The 22,508-nt window shown below is 39.8% G+C and overlaps 1 protein-coding gene across 8 annotated transcripts in view; it reads left to right on the forward strand.

Annotated features, from left to right (window-relative positions):
* The first annotated feature begins 667 nt into the window (after positions 1-667).
* CRLS1 (cardiolipin synthase 1) overlaps positions 668-22,508 on the forward strand; it is a 33,480-nt gene continuing 11,639 nt past the window's right edge. The window contains exons 1-4 of one of the 8 annotated variants that reach the window (XR_008516798.1): positions 1,141-1,160; positions 1,291-1,442; positions 4,356-4,493; positions 9,901-10,030. Coding sequence is in view for 5 of the 8 variants with exons in the window: in XM_002829945.6 (XP_002829991.3) it covers positions 855-1,160; positions 4,356-4,493; positions 9,901-10,030 (574 nt within the window). In the remaining 3 variants the exon portion in view is untranslated. Of the gene's footprint in view, positions 1,161-1,286; positions 1,443-1,647; positions 2,019-4,355; positions 4,494-9,900; positions 10,031-22,508 lie in introns of those variants that run through there. The other 7 variants (XM_002829945.6, XR_008516796.2, XM_063720668.1 and 4 more) reach the window with 7 other exon arrangements.

Here is a 22,508-nt window from a genome sequence, read left to right on the forward strand (position 1 = left end):
TTTTCTTTAAAGGTAATAATGGAACCCTCATCTTGCAGTCGTTGGGAGGATTAAACGGGATGATGCACTATAGCCTGGTTATATAGTATAATTGAAACTTTTGTACTAGCAATGTAAAAATTTAAAATAATTTAAAAACTATTTAAAAACAATTCTCATAGGTAAACATTGATTCTGGATAATATAGTATTACTGTTTTCAGCAAAACAATCAGCCATTGCTGTTACTAACATTTACTAATGCTTATATTTTTAGCATATGCATCTTTATTCAATGCTCAAAAAGGAGAAAATTACAGAGCCAATATTTATTAATCATTTCTTCTGTACTAGATACTGTAAACCACCCACAAGAACCGTAGGGCGCCGCACGCACCTTGGAGGCGGCCCTTCTGCCGGCCACCCGCCTCAGAGGGTTTCAGGCCAGGGCCTGAGGTGACTCCTGCCCGCTCGCGGCTACGTCGGCTGCGCAGTCATCCTATCTTGTTCGTTTCTCCCTTTCCCCCCCCCCACCCCGCCACGGGCCTTGGTTCCCGGCTGCGGGCCAAGAGAGGAGAGCGCCGCGTACCCGCTGCTGCCCAAAACCCACGGAGCCTCACGCGCGCGCCTCCGCTGTGCCAGGGGCGCCGGGAAGCCCGACGGCGACGGTGTCGTAAAAGCGTCGCGAAGGCGTCCGCCCTTGGCGGCTTCCTGCCACCTGTATAAGTGGAGCGTGCTGGGGTGTGAAAAGTAGTATGGAGGCAGCGGTTGCCCGGTGTCTGAGTGGTTGCTGGGTCTCCATGGAGAAGCGGCTCGCCGGTGTCCCAGGCTGCTGAGCTCTCGCCGCCCGAGTCCCCGCGGCGCGGCCGCAGGGCCATGCTAGCCTTGCGCGTGGCGCGCGGCTCGTGGGGGGCCCTGCGCGGCGCCGCTTGGGCTCCGGGGACGCGGCCGAGTAAGGGGCGCGCCTGCTGGGCCCTGCTGCCGCCCGTGCCCTGCTGCTTGGGCTGCCTGGCCGAACGTTGGAGGCTGCGTCCGGCCGCGCTTGGCTTGCGGCTGCCCGGGATCGGCCAGCGGAACCACTGCTCGGGCGTGGGGAAGGCGGCCCCCAGGCCAGCGGCCGGAGCGGGCACCGCTGCCGAAGCCCCGGGCGGCCAGTGGGGCCCGGCGAGCACCCCCAGCCTGGTACGTACCGATGAGGCGGCGGCGGGCCGGCCCTGGGCTGGGGTCGCCGCCCCTGCACTCGAGTAACAGGCTCTGGGTGGTGCAGCTCGGACGCTTCCGTTTCCTAACTTTTAGATTCTTCTCTGAAAAGAAGTTACTGGCAGGTCATTCGGTCGGGATGAATTTCAGGGTCACCAGCGGGGCCCACCTACGGTCTCTGTGGTCAAGTTAGAAATCCTCTCATCCCCCTTCTATCTGCACCCGTTGCTGGAAGGGCCGCCTCTGCATATTGCATTGGTAAAGGTAGCCTTCGCTTGTCTTACTAAAAGCCTATTTTTAATTCTTTTGAAGTGAATCCCAGTGTTCAGGGCAAGTCTTTGGGAATATTTAGAAAGGTATACAGGCCCTTCTGTTTGCTTGTGCAAGTTCCGTTCACCATCGTTTGACCTTTGGTAACCTTACACATTATAGGATGAAGGCTAATTAAATAATTTAGGTCGTAATTAAAAGATCTTTTAACCTTTAATTATAGAAAAAGATTTAAACTATTCTTGAGGTAACGGAGGGAAGTATTTGTCCACTTACCTGTTGATATGCTGCCCAGACAGAAGACACCCGAGCATGAGTGTGGGAGAGCTTTTGATGTCATGTTAGCAAGACTCATGCAATTATTACATCTTCAATTGTTATGTCTTCAGTGGCCCCTGTACTGCTTTCATCAGTTGTACAGCATGGGTTGAGGTGGCCAGATCCTGGCAGGGGTCTCAACTCCACTAATAGCTAAAGCATGTTGGGGTTTGAATGCTGGATACTTTGAAGTTGCCATATCCTGACTGAAGTCCTTCCCAGAACGGCAGTAGTTGGTCGAGTATGCCACAGGTTATCTGGTTGAGTAATCTGAGATTAGCTCTCGTAATGTTAACTTTGAAACTTTTACGGATTTAATGATTACAAATTAATGAGACACCTTAACCGAAATATTCTATGTGGAGCTAAAAAGAACTCCCTTCACTGTTCCAGCAACATTCAGTTCTGTTTGTTAATTCGCCAAATGAAATGATGTTTCTGTTTACAACTTTGTCTTTAATTTTGCCCTTTGGATAATTTCTGAAGTTAATTTGGGGCCCTTTTTTCTGATCTTTTGCTTACTGCTTTTTCGCAATCGTGTGCAGCCTTCTCCCCTTCCACTCTTCCCTTTGAGTTGCTGTAACCTTTGATCAGTATTTGACTTATTCTCTACCATAGTATGGTCAACAGACTTATCTTTTTCTTTGGACTCTGAAACACTGATATTTGAACTTGAATTTGGGATGTATTCCAAGAATGTTTTCATTGTATAATGTGGATTACTTTCAGTAAAAGATCTCAGAGTAGAGGTTTGTATTGCTTCTTGTTTTGTGATTGCTCTTCGGATAATTTGAAGTTTTTCTGTACCTTTCAATGACGGTATTCTGCCACCTGACCCCAGCAATAACTGTTTAATTATCCCTCCAAGCTGAGGTGCTTTCTTTCTGGGTTTCTTTTGTAAACACAGACATAGTGTCTTTAGAGAATACTTTTTTTTTTTTACAGGATAGTTCATAGCATTTTAAAAGAATCCTCAGAGATGGACTTTGCCACCTTTTTTACAACCAAAATTAAGATTCAGGCAAGTTGGCTAGTACTGATTAAGAAGGAGGTTAAAAGGGGTTCTAGAGAAGAAAAAGTGCCATGGGGTAGAATTGGCAGTCTTGACACAGCGGAGAAAAAAAATCTAGGCTTCAGGGAAAGGCGTTTTCTTGTTGTTATTTCTGTACCCTGTTGTGCAAGGTGTCTTAGCTCCGCTGGGCCAAGGCTTTTCAAAGCTGAAATACCCTCTCATGAGTCAGATTCTGTTTGGCAAGAAGGGGATATTCTTCAGACAGCTGCCAAAGAGCTCTTTTGTTAGTGCCAACTTCAAACAGCTTGGCTCCAAATGAGGTGTCTAGGAATTGCAAAGCCCCCAGATGGGAACTGTGAAAGCCCTTGGTTTTTAGTTGAGGATCTTAACATTTTCATGACTGTTTTGAACAAATTTACACAATTTCTTGATTTCCAAATATCACAATCCCTATTCCTATCTCCATTTTCTCCTAGCAGTTCTCTGACTTAGTGATGAGGTTATAGAATTAAATCTGTTTTTGTTCTCTTCGTTCAAACCTCCATACAATCTATATAGCATTTAGCATTCTTTAGATATGTGTAAGGGAGTGAGGGAGATTCTTTGCAGTAAATATTTCAAGCTGAATGCCTGGAGTTGATAATTTGGCCTTTTTTCCTGACACTTTTACTTGTAAGTAGACACTATTTGTCTATTTACAAGATCTTCCTGAAGTTTCACCTTTAAAAGCAGAGTGTTGAAAGTTCTGAGTTCTTACAATGAAGTTATATGTTAAAGGCTTAGCTTATATGGCAGATAATACATGTGTTCTGTCTTCCCTCTCTTAAGAAAACCTGTAATAGGCCGGGCGCGGTGGCTCACGCCTGTAACCCCAGCACGTTGGGAGTCCGAGGCGGGTGGATCACGAGGTCAGGAGTTTGAGACCAGCCTGGCCAACACAGTGAAACCCCGTCTCTACTAAAAATACAAAAATTAGCTGGGCGTGGTGGCGGGCGCCTGTAATCCCAGCTACTTGGGAGGCTGAGGCGGAAGAATCACTTGAACCCCGGAGGTGGAGGTTGCAGTGAGCCGAGATTGTGCCACTGCACTCCAGCCTGGGCAACAGAGCTAGACTCCGTCTAAAAAAAAAAAAAAAAAAAAAAGAGAAAAGGAAACCTATAATATGTAAGACACCTTACTCTGTGTTCGGGTACATGATACATCTTCATCTTTTGTATTTCTTTTCTTTTTTCTTTTTTTAATTAAAAAAAATTGAGATGGGATTCTCTCCCTGTTTCCCAGGCTAGTGTCTAATTCCTGGGCTTAAGGGATCCTTCCGCCTCAGCCTCCTGAAGTGCAGGGATTGTAGGCGTGAGCCATCATGCCCGCCATCTTCTTTATTCTTGAAAGAAGATTTTAGGGAGATAACTGTAAAAAGAACAGAATGGATTTTAAAATTCAATTTAATGTACTAAATTTAAAGTTTATGTAGCTTCTGACTGAAGTTGATGAAGTATATTTTTCTAATGTATGTATATAGTTATTCAAAGTATGAATTCATAGTATTTTATTTAAATTTTGTTGTCTTTGTGTTTCAGTATGAAAACCCGTGGACAATCCCAAATATGTTGTCAATGACGAGAATTGGCTTGGCCCCAGTTCTGGGCTATTTGATTATTGAAGAAGATTTTAATATTGCACTAGGAGTTTTTGCTTTAGCTGGACTAACAGATTTGGTAAGTTGTAAATGCACTCCCAGTTTGCTCTCCTTCCAAATCCTGGTCTGTACTACTAAACCGAAATAGCGTAGCCTTAGCGTGCTTTTCCTTGGGAGGAAATCCTCAAGATGAATTTGACGTAGTACTTTTTGTGAGGACTTTGTCTTTAGCATCTATATGGGATTTGTTTTTTTTTCATATGATTTCAGGGAGGAAGCGAAGGTTGTAGGGAAGTAAAGGAGGGGATACTTTGTACTCTTGGTTTTTAAGAGTGAAAGAAACACCCTTAGAAATTTCCAAAGAGCTGAGTGCTTGCTTTAGGGATAGAAATAAAGGAGAGGAGATCTGAGATGACTTTTCTATATATTGTGATAAAGAGGAATACTCAGATCTGCAAAAAAAGTTGGTTTTCCTAGTGGAGAGGGAAACTGGACCAGTTGTTAGGACCCAGGGAACTGGGATGTGACCAGGAGCGTGTAGAAGTCATAGCTTTGCTCAGGTTTCATGCTAGCAGGAGGCTGTAGGTAGCCCCACAGATTTATTTTCTGATCTCTGCTCTACACCCCTCTGACTGCCCTGCAGAATACTCTGCTCTGGGCTGACAATTGAACGTCCTTCCTTCTTCTCCTCCCTCAGCAGATGGACAAAGAAGAGGAGCACTCCTTGATACTACATTGTTAGTTTTGATGAGAGGGGGATTTATTCAGATGATCTCAAATTAGAACTGGAAAATAATTTTATAACAGAAGGCTACATTAAATAGGCTTTTGTGGACTGGCTAGCCGTCATCATGTATGACGTTATTTGTATTACCAACTTTATTTCATGAAAGTTTCGAAATGCCTTATAAAACTGGCTGGACACAGTGGCTTACACTTGTAATTCCAGTGCTTTGAGAGGTCAGGAGTTTGAGACCAACCTGCACAACATAGCAAGAGCCTGTCTCTACAAAAAATTTAAAAATTAGCTGGACATGGTGGCACATGCCTGCAGTCCTAGGTACTCAGGAGGCTGAGGCAGGAGGATTGCTTGAGCTCAGGAGTTCAAGGCTGCAGTGAGCTATGATCGCACCACTGTACTCTAGCCTGGGTGTCAGAGCAAGACCTTGTCTCTTAAAAAAAAAAAGGAAAAACTTCATGCTGTATAAAAACATAGTTGAGGGAAGTGTGGAAAAGATGGAGGAATAATTTTAAACCAGGGCAGAGTTAGCAGGAGAAATAGATACATTATATTCTTGTACAAGATTGGTCTGAGATCTATATGAGCATTCAGACAGGTGGTGCTTTGGTGCCTCTTCAAACTAATTTATGTTTGAAAAGCTTTGCTCAATATTTATTGAGAATCGAGAGAAACTAGTTTTATATTAATAAAAGTTGTATGCCGTCTTTCTTTGTAACATCAGCTGTTCTCTTTGAGGTTCATAGAAACAAAATTCCACCTGCCTAGTAGCAGTAGCATTGGTGGGCAACATAGAATTAACTGAAGATTTTGGAGTGCAGACAAAAGAGAGCATTTGCATTGTTACATGGCATTTCCAAACCTGCTTCAAACATAGCCTCCAAATTGGCTTTACCTCTCTTTTTCCAGAGTTTAGCGTCTACTAATATTTGTCACTACCTCTTCCCATTCTCATAACGTAATCTTTCTCCTTTTCTTTTGTCCCTGCTTTTTTTTTTTTTTTTTTGGAGATGGGAGACTCACTCTGTCACCCAGGCTGGAGTGCAGTGGCGTGATGTCAGCTCACTGCAGCCTCTGCCTCTTGGGTTCCAGCAGTTCTCCTGCCTCAGCCTCCCGGGTAGCTGGGATTACAGGCACACACCACCATGTCTGGCTAATTTTTCTATTTTTAGTAGAGATGGGGTTTCACCATGTTGGCCAGGCTGGTCTCGAGCTCCTGACCTCAGATGATCCACCCACCTCGGCCTCCCTTGGCCTTGGATTACAGGCATGAGCCACCGCACCTGGCCTGTTCCTTCTTTTATCCCAAAGCCTGCACTCATTGTTAATGTTATCTCCAAGTCTGTCAAAGGCCATTATACTGATAAGAGTTTTTTTTTAACATAACAGACAAGATCTTTTTCAGTTACTGTAGTCTCCTTTTTTGTCTGCTACGTTTTTTTTTTTTTTCTTTTAAGCTGCCACATGAGATTGCAGTATTCATTGAATGTTAGAGAGGCCCCATTAACATTTTTCTAAATACATAAAATGATGTTTGTGGAAACCTAAGTTAACTGGTGCCACATTTCACATTTGTTCCATGGAGATTTTAGTGCCTTTCGATTGGCCACTGGGAGGTGGCCAGACTCATCGGTTTAAGCCGGGGAATGACAAAGTCTGATTGCGTTGTGTGTGGAAAATGGGTTATAGACAGCTAAGAGTGGAAGCTGAGTAAGTGGTTAGGGGGCTGATCGTGATCCAGCAAGAGTGGAAGCAGAGTAACTGGTTAGGGGCTGGCCGTGATCCATGGCGGCAGTGGTGGGAGCTTAGACTGGGGTTGGAGTTTGGAGTTGGAGAGAAGTATGTGGGTGTGAGATATATTTTAAAGACAGAGGTAATATGTTGATGGATTAGATATGGAGTAAGAGTAGGAAGAGTCAAATATGAATATTACGGTCTTACTTTAAAAAAAAAATTCTCTTCTAAAACCAGGTTCATGGAAATGACATTTTCTGTGATGGGCAACACTTGAGTAGGGCAGAGTTTAAGGGAGAATACTAAGAATTCTGTGGCCTATCCACATAGAAGTATCAATTGGGCAGTTTAGTAGTTTGGAGTTGGTGGAAGTCATCGTTACAGAGAGAGAAATTTGGGAGCTGTCAGATATAGATGGTTGGATCTGGGCAAAATCATCCAAGCTGAGGTAACAGAAATGAAGGGTCAGAGAAATGAGCAACAAGTAGAGCACCAGAAAAGAAGCTAGTCAGGAACCCTGGGAAGGAATAGCTGGCGAGGAAGAAAATTAGGCAGTGAGATTTCCCAGAAAGTGGAGAAAGTGCTTCAGTTGTGTCGAGGTCAGGTACTCTAAAAATGCGGAATTCCTTGGCGACCTTTATGAGCCTCACCTCCGGAGGGGTGGGGACGATTGGAGTGGGTCGATGAACACATGTGAGGTGGTAATGACATTGGACGTTCCTTTGAAGCAGTTTTGCTTTGTAGGGGAATAGAGAAATAGGATCACAGAAGGGTCTTTTAAAAAGATATATACTGGGGAATTATATCTATATATATAGATATAGATAGATAGATATAAAATCCTATATGTAAAAATATATATGCTGGAGTATATGTATATACTGAGGAATTTTTGTTTGGCCTTTTTTTTTTTTTTTTTTTTTTTTTTGAGATAAATCTCGTGTTGCCCAGGTTGGCCTTGAACTCCTGACTTCAAACAATCCTCCCACCTCAGCCTTCCAAGAAGCTGGGACTATAGGTGTGCCACTGTGCCCAGTGAATTTTTGTTGTTAGTTAACTGATTAATTAAATGATCAGGTAGAGAGATTAAATGAAAGGGAGAGATGGATGATGCAAGGGGAGATGGTCACAGAAGGTGAGAGGGCATGGGAACGGATGAAGGAAGGCAGAGAGAATGAATGGATGCAGGTAGGTGGGGGATTTGATGATGGGAATATGAGGATGGGCTGACTACATTTTTCTTTTTCCTTAAGGAAAATATAGACGTGACCATGAGCGAGAGGGATGGAGTTAGGTCTGAGGTGAGAGCAGAGACAGTGTGAAAAGCGAGGGTAAATATGGTAAACAAGTGTGGGATTGCTAGGCAGTATTGGGTGCCCATGGGAGATTTGTGGTCACCAGTTTAAAGTGAGACCAGTCTTCCCATTTGTGTGTTTTCCTTAAGCACTGTTCAGCTCTTAGGTGCAGGCCCAGAGTACATGGAGAGTTGTTTTTAAGCAGTGTTGAAGGAGAGTGGAGTGAAGGGGAGTTACAGATGTTTATAAAGGAATGATGTTGATGACCTTGGAATCTAGTGTGGGTTAGAGGAATAGTGAAGACGAGAGGTGATGATGGCGAAAAAGTGAAAGGTTAAGTTCCCTGAGGTCAGAAACTGAACTAAACCTGATCTTCCAAGGTCCCAGCTCCCCAGGCTAGGTACTTTTATGTTCGTATGCTTAAGAAGGAAATAGATTTTTTCAGTTGCAATAGTAATAGCTAGTAACTGCTGCTTTTGAGGATTTACTAAGTGCTGAGTGCTGAACAAGTATTAATCACATTCTGTGCTGAAGACACCCACTGCTTTGAGGTAAGTAATTTATCTCTGTCTTACAGATGGGGAAACCAAGGCTTAGTCAGGCCAAATAGCTTACCCAAGATCACACAGCTAGCTAGTAAGTGGCAGAGCCAGGACTTGAACAGCTTCTGTTCTGCTACAAAGACCACATTTTTTTTTACCACAGTCCTGGACTACTGCTGTCTCCTCTAACTCATTGGAGTACTTGAGATATGGACAACTTACTTGTTCTTTAAAATGAACCATGATTAATTGCGTCTAAATTAATCTTTTTTCCCCTTAGAAATAGTATTAGAGAACTCAAACATTTGTTGAAACTTGAAGTTAAATGAGTAAAAGCCAGGAAGGGACTTGGATAAACCAGAAAATATCTGCCTTGTTTAATGTAAATAGACAATACTTGGTTTCAGTCCATTTTGTGGCCCCAGAGTGGCCAGACCTCTCCCTTCTCAAGTTAGGATGGAGACCTGGGTTTTTATGGGAAGAACTGAAGACTTAAATATTGATAACTAATTACAGTTTTTAAAAGCTCTGATAGGTCAAACAGAACCAGCTTACAGGCCCCATTTGGCCCACTAGCAACTGGATGTGACTTATACTTTAAATATAGTTTATTTTTAATCACGATAATATAAAAATAAATAATTTAAGTATCAGAATTTTAACTAGGCCAGGTAGAGAGGATTGAGTTTTCTGCTCAAATGTAGGTAATGCAGATACAGTCAGAATATGGAATAAACAGTGGTATTGAGCAAAATGAGTTGAAAAACAGAAAAACAGTAAGTTTTAACAGAGTTGGATTATATTATCCTAGTCCAGGCATGCTTTCTTTGAGTTTTCTTTGGGTTCTTTATAGTTCTAAATACATCACTAACCATATCTCTAAATGTGTGTTTGGGTTCATCCCAGAAAGGGGCCTTGTGAAAATACCGAGAAATAACCAGAAGGACTTGAGGGGGAAAGAAAATAAATGTGCATTTATTTTAAGACCAGTTGCTAATTTAAAAGCGAAATGTATACCAGCGAAATAATGAGAATGTTTGGGGGTAAGAAACAGAAGACATTTTGTTAACATTTTATGAGAGTATAATTGTTATTCTGGTATATCTTAAGCTTCAGAATATCTACTCTGTTCCTGTTATGACATTTATATATATAAAAAAAAACTTCTATTTTCAGTTGGATGGATTTATTGCTCGAAACTGGGCCAATCAAAAATCAGCTTTGGGAAGTGCTCTTGATCCACTTGCTGATAAAATACTTATCAGTATCTTATATGTTAGCTTGACCTATGCAGATCTTATTCCAGGTAAGAACGCGTCATGCGTACTTTTGAATAGCACAGGGAAGAATGACATTAGTCAGCTTAGGATTTCTCTTGAGAGACAAATAATTTTTGTTCCAAAAATATAGTTTTCAACTTTAAACTGTTTCCCTAATTTTAAACTGTTGAACTTTTATTTGTCAAACTACTTGTGGATTTTAGAATTTATGTCCTTGTTTTACTAGTAAAATCAGTTGCTTTCCTAGTAAGATTGTTTAAAATTAAAATTGAATAAATATTTCACAGTGCCAATTCATATTACTCTGAAATTTTTTGGTGATACATTATGTATTTTTAGTGCCTAGCTTTTCAAAAGCAATTTAGTTTTCCTACGTTTATTATCTTTATTTATATCGTTTAATCATAAGTGAGAAGTCTGAAATCCTGAAGATGTCTATAAAATTTCACATTATGTAGACCCTATTATGCAATTTTTATATCATACATATAGTTTGTACATTATATGAATACTTTTTCTGATAAGATTTCATGATTTTTTTGCTTTGTATTTTGCGTGTCCTTTTCTGATTGTTCATTTTCTTCTTCAGTTGTATTTCTCAGTTTTTTTCCCTCAGACCAAGTTAAACTGTTTTTTTCCCAAGAGCTAGGAATCATATCTGATCACACTGGGACTTCCCTTCACTGTCAGTCTAAGAGTTTGCATTTTTGAGGTTTAGGAAAAGGGAAAAAAAAGGAAGAAAGAAAGAAATTGTATCTGAGAACAAAGAAGCTGCCACATGGTCCCTCGGTATCATGTTATCATTGACACTTCGTAGATAGAAGTATAGTGGCGTTTCAGTCTAGTCTCCTCCAACTGGAAATTATTTTTCTTTCTTATTTTTAGTCTTCTAAGTTCCGTACCAAAATAAAAAATAAATTGAACTAATGTTTACTTTTATGTGCTACTTTGAAAGTTAGAATTGAGGTGTGTATGTGATTGGGGAATGGGGGTGTGTGTGTGAGTTTTCTTGCCTAGGCTGGTCTCGAACTTCTGGGCTCAAGCGATCCTCCCACCTCGGCCTCCCAAAGTGATGGGATTACAGGCTTGAATCACCTTGCTTGGGCCCTCCCTTTCAAAGTTACATTGTATTTTGATGTAGTATTTTACAAAGGTTGGCCAGTGATTTTGCTGTTCAACATAGAAATTGTTTCCAGGTTTTTTGGAATTATGGGTAATGTTGCTGTGAGTTTTACTTATATGATTGGTGTAGGTTGCTTTCCAAGCTGAGACTTCCCTTCACTGGCAATCTTAGAGTTTCCATTTTCTTTCTTCTGTATTGAGTCTGTTTTTCCAGGCTCCCATGTCTTCCTTTGCTTTAAGTTACTCCTTTTCTCCAATTGTTTTCTGTAGAAGGATGGAGTGTGGCAGCCAGATTTTTAGAGGTCTTAGACATCTCAGTGTCTCTATTTTGTCTTCCATACATGATTGACAGTTGAAGTAGGCATCACTTTTTTTTTATCTTTTATCTTTTTTCTTTTTTTTTTCTTTTTCGAGACAGGGTCTCACTCTGTGACCCAGGCTGGAGTGCAGTGGTACAATCTCAGCTCATTGCAGCCTTAACCTCCCAGTTCAAGCAGTCCTCTGACCTCAGCCTCCCAAGAACCTACCACCACATGCACCACCACGCCTGGCTAATATTTGTACTTTTTGTAGAGATAGGGTTTTACCACGTTGCCCAGGCTGGAGGCATAATTTTTAAATTGCAGATGATTTTAATTCAGAATTGTGAAGACCCTCTTCCATAGAGTTGGAGATTCCAACTTGCTACGGAGCAGTCTCTTATCATTTGGATACCTTTTCCTTTACGTGGGATTGTGTTTTGTATTGGAAAGCTTTTAGGATTTTAAGAAAATGTGATTCCTAATTGATGTTTTCTTTAAAAAGTTATCTCTCTTAATTCATTTTCTAATGTTTATATGGCTACCCAGTTATCCTAGCACTTTTTTTAGAAAAATTTGTATTTTTCAGACTCAGTGCAAGGTAATTTCTAAGTTGTTTTCTTCCGCATTGATTCGTCTGTCTTCGCATCAGTGGCATTCTTCTTATTGCTTTGCTAAAAGTCTTGATATCCGGTAGAGTGAGTCCTTCCACCTTGGACATTCTTAGCCCTTTCCATTTGTTTCCATTTGTTACAAATTTTAGAATCAGCTTTTCCAAGAATCAGCAATTTTCCAGAGAAAAATCTGTTCGGAATTTGATTGGGATTGCAATGAACTTATGATCTGTTTGGAGGAATTTGCATCTTTACAATGTTAAGTCTTCCAGTCCAGTATCTACTCTATTGAGGTCTGCTTTAATATCTCTCAAAGTTTTTTTGGTTCTCTCCAGAAAGATAATAAACACTTTTGTTAGACTTATTCCTAAGTACATGATAGTTCTTGGTGCTTTTATAAATGGTAGCTTTTAAATTCATTTTCTGGCTGGGCACAATGGCTTACCCCTGTAATCGCAGCACTTTGCGGGGCTGAGGTGGTCGGATCACTTGAGATTAGGAGTTCAAGAGTAGCCTGGCCAACATGGCGAAACCCTGTCTACTAAAAATAGAAAAATTAGCCATGTGTGGTGGCACGTGCCTGTAATCCCAGCTACTCAGGAGGCTGAGGCACGAGAATGTCTTGAACCTGGGAGGCAGAGGTTGCAATGAGCCGAGATTATACCGCTGCACTCCAGTCCGAGTGATGGAGTGAGACTCTGTCCTCAAAAAAAAAGAATAAATTTTATTTTCTTATAACTCCATGTTGATATGAAAAAATCAGTACTGTTTCTAATGTTGATTGTTGTGTCTAGTGAAACTTGCTAACTCGTATTCTAACAATATACATATAAATTTGCTTGGATGTTTTACATGCTCATTTATGTCTTGTATGTAATTAATGACAACGTATTTCTTCTTTTCCAGTCCTTTTACCTTTTGTTTCTTTTAGTTGCCTTACTGCACTGAGTAGTACGGTGTTGGCAAGGAGTGGTGTCAATGTCTTATTCCCAATCTCATAGAAAAGCCTTTAGCGTTTCACTATTAAAGATGATGTTTGCTGTTGGTTTTTGTAAGTATCCTTTTCCAAGTTAAGAAGTTCACTTCTGTTGGGAGTTTAAGAGTTTTTCTCACAATTGAGTACTGAATTTTTTTGCGTTTTTTGTAGAGATGCGGTTTTGCTATGTTGCTCATGCTGATCTTGAACTCTTGGCCTCCGAAAGTTCTGGGATTATAGGCATAAGCCACCACCCCTGGCCTGGATATTAAATTTTATCAAACTCCTTTTGTGTATTACTATGGTCATATCATTTTTCCCTTTAGCTGTTCATGTGTGGTGAATTACACATATTAATGCAATATTAGTTCTAATGTTAAAACAAGCTGTAATTCCTGGTATAAATCCAACATTGCCATGATATATTGTGAAGAGATTGCTGGATTTGGCTTGCTAATATTTTGTGGAAGATTTCAAATTTTAATTCATGAGATTGGCTTGGAATTCTTCATATATTCTTGTTAGGTTTTCATATCAAATTTATAACTAGCCTCATAAAATGAATTGGGGACTTTCTTTTTTTCTTCCATTCTTGGAAGATGTTTGATTATGAATATTTCTACTTAAATGTTTGGTAGAATTTGTTAAAGCCGTTGAGGCCTGGAGTTTTCTTTAGGGCAGAGTTTTAAAATAGGTAATTCATTTTCTTTAATTGTTACGGGATGATTCAGATTTAAAGTACATCTTTTTTTTTAACCTTCAACCAACTCACTCCATATTACATCTTTTGACCAGTTTTTAAGTTGTGATGTTTTTCTAGGAATTTGTCCATTTGATCTACATTATAAAAAATGTATCATACGGTGTTTATGGTATCCTCATTAACTTTATTTATGTATTTACTTACTACTGCTTGTGGAGCAGGGCTACCCCATAGGCAGTGTGCCCAGAATAGCTCTCATTAACCTTTTGATGTCTGTGGGATATGTAGTAATGTCCTCCTTTTCCTATTGATTATTTTTTGTCCCTTTTTTTTTTTTTTCATCTTTTTTGCCAGAGGTTTGTCAGTTTTATGAATCTTTTCAAAGAATCAGCTTTGGGTTTTGTCAAGCCTTTCTGATCTGTTGTTTACTACTTCATTAAGTCTTGTTGTTTTATTTTTTTCTTCTTCAGGTTTTCTTTGCTATTCTTTTTCTAAATTCTTTTTTTTTTTTTTTTTTTGAGTGCAGTGGTATGATCTCAGCTCACTGCAACCTCTGCCTCCTGGGTTCATGTGATTCTTCTGCCTCAGCCTCCTGAGTAGCTAGGATTACAGGTGTGTGCCACCATACTCGGCTAGTTTTTTTGTATTTTTAGTAGAGACGGGGTTTCACCATGTTGGCCAGGCTGGCCTTGAACTCCTGACCTCAGGTGATCCTGAAGTGATCCTGACCTTAGGTGCCTCTGCCTCTCAAAGTGCTGGGATTAGAGGTGTGAGCCACCATGCCTGGCTCTAAATTCTTTAGATCAGTTCTGTCTAGAAATAAAATGAAGATTCTTATGTAATTAAAAATTTTTAGTAGCTTTTTTTAAAAAAGGAAACGTGAAAATTGATATATTTTATGTAATCCACTATATCAAAAATATTGTCATTTTAACATGTAATCAATAAATTAATGAGAATTTTTTCCTATACGCCTTCATAGTCTAGTGTGTTTTGAGCAGTGCAGCTATAGGTGGATACCTAACTTGTTTTTCAGCTTTTTTTTTCTAAAGATTGCATATAAGACTATATGTTCCTCTATTATCACTTTTATTGCATCTCCTATGTTGGTTTTAGTGTGTCATTGTCCAGTATACAATATTTTCCTATTTCCATTATTATTCTTTCATTGACCTATTAGGTTAAAAATAAATATATCTTAATTTGTTGCCATTTTTGTGGGGATTTTTTTAGTTATCTTTTTGTTACAATTTCAGTCATAATAACCTTGTGTTCAGAGAACATGCTCTGTGATTTCAGCCTTTCAGCCCACTACTGTCAGATTTTATAAATATTCCATGAATACTTGAAATGAATTGAAATGAATGTATATTCTACAGTTCTGGGGTATGATGTTCTTCATAGGTCTATTAGATCAAGTTTTTAATCCTGCTTTTTAAGTCTTCTGTTTCTTCACTGAATGTTCTTTTGCTTTTGGTTTGTTTGGCAGTTAGAGTTTCCTACTATGTGTCTAGTTCTCCAGTATTTGTCTCTGTAGTTGTGATTTTGTTTTGTATCTTTTTTTTTTTTTTTTTTTTTTTTTGAGACAGAGTCTCACTCTGTCTCCCAGGCTAGAGTCCAATGGCACCATCTCGGCTCACTGCAGCCTCTACCACCTGGGTCCAAGTGATTCTCCTACCTCAGCTTCCTGACTAGCTGGAATTACAGGTGCGTGCTACCATGCCCTGCTAATTTCTGTATTTTTAGTAGAGACGGGGTTTCACCATGTTGGCCAGGCAGGTCTTGAACCCCAGACCTCAAGTGATCTGCCCGCCTCGGCCTCCCAAAGTGCTGGGATTATGGGTCTGAGCCTCTGCACCCGGCCTGCTTTGTATGTCTTGAAGTTATGTTGTTAAAGTGAATATGAATTAGAATTGTTATGTCTTCTTGGTGAAGTGAATGTTTTGTTATGAAGTGACCCTCTATGGCTGTAGTAACGATTTTTACCTTAAAATATATTTTGTGGACTGTTAAGCTCTGCTGGCTTGCTTTTGGTAGTGTTTGCATGATAAATGTTTTACTTTCTACATTTCTGCATCTTTTTAGATATCACTTGTAAGTAACATATTTATGTAAATATATATGTAAATAACATATTTTAAATAAAACCCATTTTGTCTTAACCCATATAGTCTTTTAACAGAAGCATTTAACCCATTAATATTTATTGTGATTGATAGATTTTTCATTCAGTCTTTTATTTTACTTGAAGTATTTTATTTGGCACGTATGTTTTGTCCTTTTTAGTATTTTTAAATTATATTTTCTTTCGCTCTAGTTTGAAAGTTTTACACGGTTTCCATTCAGTTTTCCTCCACATTAAAACATTTATCTTTATAAAAATATGATCTTAATAATTCTGTACTCATTCTGGGCATGGGAGGCACCTTAGAATTCTTGAACTCCAATTATTTCTCTCAGCTTAGGCTACTGTTGTCATACTTTTATATATTTCTTAAACTCACAGATATTGTTTATACAATGTTCATTTAAATTTATCATCATATTTATTACTTTTTGCTAGTCTGTCTTGTTTGATGTATTTTAGACCTCCCATCTGAGATCATTTTCCTTTTGTCTGAAATATGTTCTTTTGGAATTCTTTTTAATGTAGGTGTACTGGTAAATTCTTTTTCTCTGAAAATGTTTTTATTTTGCCTTTATTCTTGAAGAATATTTTTGTTATGTATAGAATTCCGGGTTGGTATTAGTTTTTCTTAGCATGTTTAAGGTATTGCTCAGTCGTCTTCTTCCATTGTTGATAATAAGAAATCAGCTGTTAATCCATTGCTTTTTTTTTTTTTTCAAGACAGGGTCTTGCTCTGTCACCCAGGCTGGAGTGCAGTGGTATGATCTCGGCTCACTGCATTCTCTGCCTCCTGGGCTCAAGCAGTCCTCCTACCTCAGCCTTCTGAGTAGCTGGGACTACAGGTGTGTGCCACCATGCCCATCTCATTTTTATATGGTTTTTAGAGATGGAGTTTCGCCTGTTGCCCAGGCTGGTCTTGAACTTTTGAGCTCAAGCAATCCACCCACCTTGGCCTTCCAAAGCACTCTGATTACAGGCAAGAGCCACCGCACCCAGCCGTGTTGCTTTTTTTGAAGGCAATTTTGCTTTCTTGTGGTTATTTTCAAGATTTTCTTTGTCTTTTGATTTTCTCAGTTTCACAATAATATTTCCTGTTACAAGTTTCTTTTTTATTCTGCTTGGGATTTATTGGACTTTTCAATCTGTGGACTATATCTTGAAGTCAGTGCTAGAAAATTCTCAGCCACAATCTCTTTAAATGTTGTTGTTGTGTATTCTTTCTTTCCTTTTGGGGCTACGGTATACCTATGTTAGACGTTCTCCCCGTATCCATTACATCTCAGTGGGTTTTTTCTTTGTTAGCTCATTTTATCTTTTTGAGCTCCATTCTGGCTGTACTAATGGGTTTACAATTTTTCATTTCATTACCTGTCTCTGTAGCTGTACCAAATCTATTTAATCTTACTTCTATTGTATTCTCTAACTGTAGAACTTCTATTTTATTCTTTTTTGGACTTGCTAAGTCATCTTTTATGGTTTTTAGTTCCATGCTGAAGTTTTCAATATTGACTTTTATCCCCTTGAACATGAGTTGTTTTATAGACTCTGATGATTCAAAAATCTTACATCTTTTGGTAGTCTCTTTCATTTGTTCACTGTTTCTGTTGATTCTTACTCGTGGTATTTTAATTCTTTGTTATTTTTTTTCTGTTTAGATACATTCTTTGAAAAATAATTTGGAGGAATATTTGATTCTTACGAACAAGGCATTACTCACCAGAGAAGATTTTTTTGTTCTACCAGGTGCCTAGGAATGCTAACAGTCTGGGACCACATAGACCACCAGGTGATGAGACAATCCTGGGAGTCCTGTTTTACTTTGGCCCATCTTTTCTCCCAACCCTGTGGGAATAGTCATTCAGATCCTAGCTGCAAGCTAGGAGGTGGTTTATCAGAGCCCAACCTCGAGCGCTCTGGGCTTTAGCTACTGTCACCCCATCATAACTGAGCTTCATGGATTGATTCTCTTTTTATCTTTCAGATTTTCTTTTAAAAATCTTTGTCTTTTTTTTTTCTTCCAAAAGATTCCTCCAACATTACCATTCCCCACCTTCTGTTGAGCTTTTTTGGCTCTCTTTTTGAATTTTCAAGAGCTCATGTTCTTTGTCTTCATTAAAAAAAAAAGTTCTTATATCATGGATGAATGTCATTCAGGATATCTATACATACATGTGCATACCTCATTTTTATTGCATTTCACTTTATTGCACTTTGCAAAGTGACATTTTTTACAAATTCAAGGTTTGGCAACCCTATGTCCATAAGTCTGTCAGCACCATTTTTCTAACATATGTGCTCATTTTGCCTCTCTGTCACATTTTTTTTTTTTTTTTCCCTGAGAGAGGGTCTCGCTCTGCCACCCAGGCTGGAATGCAGTGGTGTAATTATGCCTCACTGCGGCCTTGACCTCAAGGGATCCTTTTGCCTCCCCTTCTTGAGTAGCTGAGACTACAGATGTACACCACCACACACCCAGCTAAGTTTTAAATTTTTTTATAGAGATGGGGTTTCCCTATGTTGCCCAAGCTGCTCTCGAACTCCTGGGCTTAAGTGATCCTCCCACCTCAGCCTTTCAAAGTGCTGGGATTACAGGCATGAGCCACAGCACCTGGTCTCTGTGTCACGTTATAATAATTCTGCCAATATTCCAGATTTCGTCATTATTAAATCTGTTATGGTGATCTGTGATCAGCAAACTCTGATGTTACTGTCTAATTGCTTTGGGATGTAGTGAACCCATCAGAGTCATCCATGAGGGTTAGAATCAACTTTTTCCAAAATCCTGTTAATCAAGAGTGAACTTAATCGATTAATGTTGTGTATGTTCTGACTGCTCCACCAATCTGTGGGTCCCCTATCACTCTGCCTCTCCTCAGGCCTCCCTATTCCCTGAGACACAATAATATTGAAATTAGACCAATTAATAACCCTGCAATGTGAAAGGAAGAAGTTACATGTCTCTCACTTTAAATCAAAAGCTAGAAATTATTAAGCTTAGTGAGGAGGGCATTTCGAAAGCTGAGAGAGGCTGAAAGCTAGGCCTGTTGTGCCAAATAGCTAGCCAAGTTGTGAATGCATAGGAAAAATTCTTGAAGGAAATTAAAATTGTTACTCCAGTGAACACAGAAATGTTAAGTAAGCAAAACAGCCTTATTGCTTATGGAAAGAAAGTCTGAATGGTCTGAATAGAAGATCAAGTCAGCCAAAACATGTCCTTAAGCCAATAGATCAAGATAATAGATCAAGGCCCTAAGTCTCTTCCATTCTGTGAAGGCACAGAGAGGTGAAGAAGTTGCAGAAGAAAAGTTAGAAGCTAGCCAACCTTGGTTTGTGCAGTTTAAGGAAAAAAGCCATCTCCATAACATTGCAAGTGCAAGGTGAAGCAGCAGGCACTAGTGGGGAAGCTACAGCAAGTTATCCAGAAAATCTAGCTAATGATGAGGGTGGCTACACTAAACAACAGATTTTCAATGGAGACAAAACACCCTTCTATTGGAAGAAGATACTCTCTAAAGCTTTCATAGCTAGAGAGAGGTCAGTGCATGGGCTTGAAAGAACAGGCTGATTCTCTTGCTAGAGGCCAGTGAAGCCAGTGAGTTTAAGTTGAAGCCAGTGCTCATTTATCATTCTGAAAATTGTAGGGCCCTTAAGCATTATGCTAAATCTACTCTGCCTGTGCTCTAGAAATGGAATAGCAAAGCATGAATGACAGCACGTCTGTTTACAACATGATGTACTGAATATTTTAAGCCTACAGTTGAGACCTACTGCTCAGAAAAAAAAGATTCCTTTGAAAATGTTACTGCTCATTGACAACACACCTGGTCACCCAAGAGCTCTGATGGAGCTATACAAAAAAATTAATGTTGTTTTCATACCTACTAACACATCCATTCTTCAGTCCTTGTCATTTTGACTTTCAAGTCTTACTGTTTAAGAAATACATTCCCCAAGGCTATAGGTGACATAGATAGTGATTCCTCTGATGGATCTGGGCAAAGTAAATTGAAAACCTTCTAGAAAGGATTTACCATTCTAGATGCCATTAAGAATATTGGTGATTGATGGGAGAAAGTAAAAAATATCACCATTAACTGGATTTTTGGAAGAAGTTGATTCCAACCCACATGGATGATTTGAGGGGTTCAACACTAGTGGAAGAAGTCACTGCAGATGTGGTAGAAATAGCAAGATAGCTAGAATTAGAAGTGGAGCCTGAGGATGTGAGTGAATTGCTGCAATCTCTTGGTAAAAATTACCTGAGTTGCTTTTTAAAGAGGTTTCTAGCGATGAAATATACTCCTGGTGAAGATGTTGTGAACACTATTGAAATGACAACAGAGGATTTAAAATATTACACAGACTTAATGGATAAGGCCGCTGCAGGGCTTGAGAGAATTAACTTCCATCTTCTGTGGGTAAAATGCTATCAAATAGCATTGCATGGTACAGAGAAATCTTTTGTGAAAGGCAGAGTCAATTAATGTGGCAAACTTGATTGCTGTCTTATTTTAAGAAATTGCCACAGCCACCTCGGCCTTCAGCAACCACCACTCTGATCAGTCAGCAGCTGTCAACATTGAGGTAAGATCCTCTACTAGCAAAAAGATTATGACTCATTAAAGGCTCAGATGATTGTTAGCATGTGGTTTGTGTGTTTGTGTGTATATATATATATATATATTTAGACAGTGCTACTACCATACACAAAATGGATTATAGTGTAGACATAACTTTCATATGCACTGGGAAACTGAAAAATTTGTGCAACTCACTTTACTTCAGTATTAGCTTTGTTGCGGTGGTCTGGAACAGAACCTTCAATATCTCTGAGGTATGCTTGTATTTATTTATTTATTTATTTAAAAACCTCTATATTGAGTCTGTTTCCTTCAGATTCTATTTTTTGTTTGTTTCGGCCTCTCTTTTGTGATGGAGACTTTATTGAAATGTATGGTGATCCTTGGCTGCTAACTTATATTTGAATGAGGCGTGAAAAGTTCATTGGGAGCTCCGTAGGCACTGGGGTGCAGGGCCTGAATTCTTAGTATCTTTAAGCCTATTCTGTAGATCCTAGCTCTCCATCTGCTGCTTGGGAAGTATAAATGCCTTCCCACCAGGGTTTTGGGAGCTAAGCTGTGGGAGGAGGCTGGGATCTCAGTGTTCGGTATGTAGACCTTCGCTTGATCCCTGCTCCACTCCAGTGCCCCTTGGTTCAGAGAGTAACATGCGGAGTGGGGGTTGGTAACTTTTCCTGCAAAGGGCCAGATAGTGACTATTTCCTGCTTTGTGGGTAATGTGATCTCTGTCACAACCACTCAGCTTTGCTATTGTAGTGTGAAAGCAGCCATAGAAAATATATAGGTGAGTGAATGTGAATGTATTCCAATAAAATTTTACTTACAGACACTGGAAATTGGATTTTTTTTTTTTTTTTTTTTGAGACGGAGTTTCGCTCTGTTGCCTAGGCTGGTGTGCAATGGCGCTATCTCGGCTCACTGCAACCCCCGCCTCCCGGGTTCAGTGATTCTCCTGCTTCAGCCTCCCGAGTAGCTGAGATTACAGCCACCCACCACCATGCCTGGCTAATTTTTTGTATTTTTAGTAGAGACAGGGTTTTACCGTGTTGACCAGGCTGGTCTCGAACTCCTGACCTCAGGTGATCCACCTGCCTCGGCCTCCCAAAGTGCTGGGATTACAGGCGTGGGCCACCATGCCTGTTTTTGTTTGTTTGTTTGTTTTTGTTTTTTGTTTGTTTTTTAGACAGGGTCTCATACTGTCACCTAGGCTGGAATGCAGTGGCGCAGTCTTGGCTCACTGCAACCTCTGCCTCCCAATAACTTTCAATAAGTGATTCTCGTGCTTCAGCCTCCTGAGTAGCTGGGATCACAGGCATGCACCGCCACACCCAGCTAATTTTTGTATTTTTAGTAAAGATGGGGTTTTGCCATGTTGGCCAGGCTGGTCTCGAACTCTTGGCCTCAAGTGATCTGCCTGCCTCAGCCTCCCAAAGTGCTGGGATTACAGGTGTGAGCCACCCCGCCTTATGTGGAAATTGAATTTCATAGCATTTTCATGTGTCTTGAAATACTGGTCTTCTGACTTTCTTTCCCCCCAATCATTAAAAAATGTAAAAAATCACTCTTAGCCACAGGGAGCCACAGCCCTAGCAGTAAGGTGTTAGGGAAGGCTTGGGGTGGGGATCTAACTGCTCTTTATATGGACTTCCTGAGTTTCTCTTGTGGAGTTGCTTCTTGTGGGAATTCCTTTCTAAAGGACTTAGGTTTCGGCTCTTCCCACGTTATTACTGATAAGCCTGGTTAAAACTTTGAAATCTGTCTTCTCTACTTATTCTGTTTGTGTTTTTATATCCTTTCATTTCTTTACTGTCATTTTAGGAGAGTTTTGGAAAGTAGAATGATGCATATATGCAGTCTTGCATGTGCCTACTTTTATGCTGCATTTTTTAAAAGTCACATCTACCTTCATTTTAATAGCTTTGTTTCTCTAAGAGTAAGAAATATCTTCTGCAGGATTGGAGATCAAGAAATTTTTTTGCTTTCTTCCTTCGCTAGAATAATAAATCATTCTGATATTCTTTTTGGTCTTTTTATGGGAGGGGGAGAAGGATGAAAACAAATTCTTTGGCTTATATGTTGATT

The sequence above is a fragment of the Pongo abelii genome, chromosome 21 (genome assembly GCF_028885655.2).
Source record: "Pongo abelii isolate AG06213 chromosome 21, NHGRI_mPonAbe1-v2.0_pri, whole genome shotgun sequence".
In the NCBI taxonomy this organism is placed as follows: domain Eukaryota; kingdom Metazoa; phylum Chordata; class Mammalia; order Primates; family Hominidae; genus Pongo; species Pongo abelii.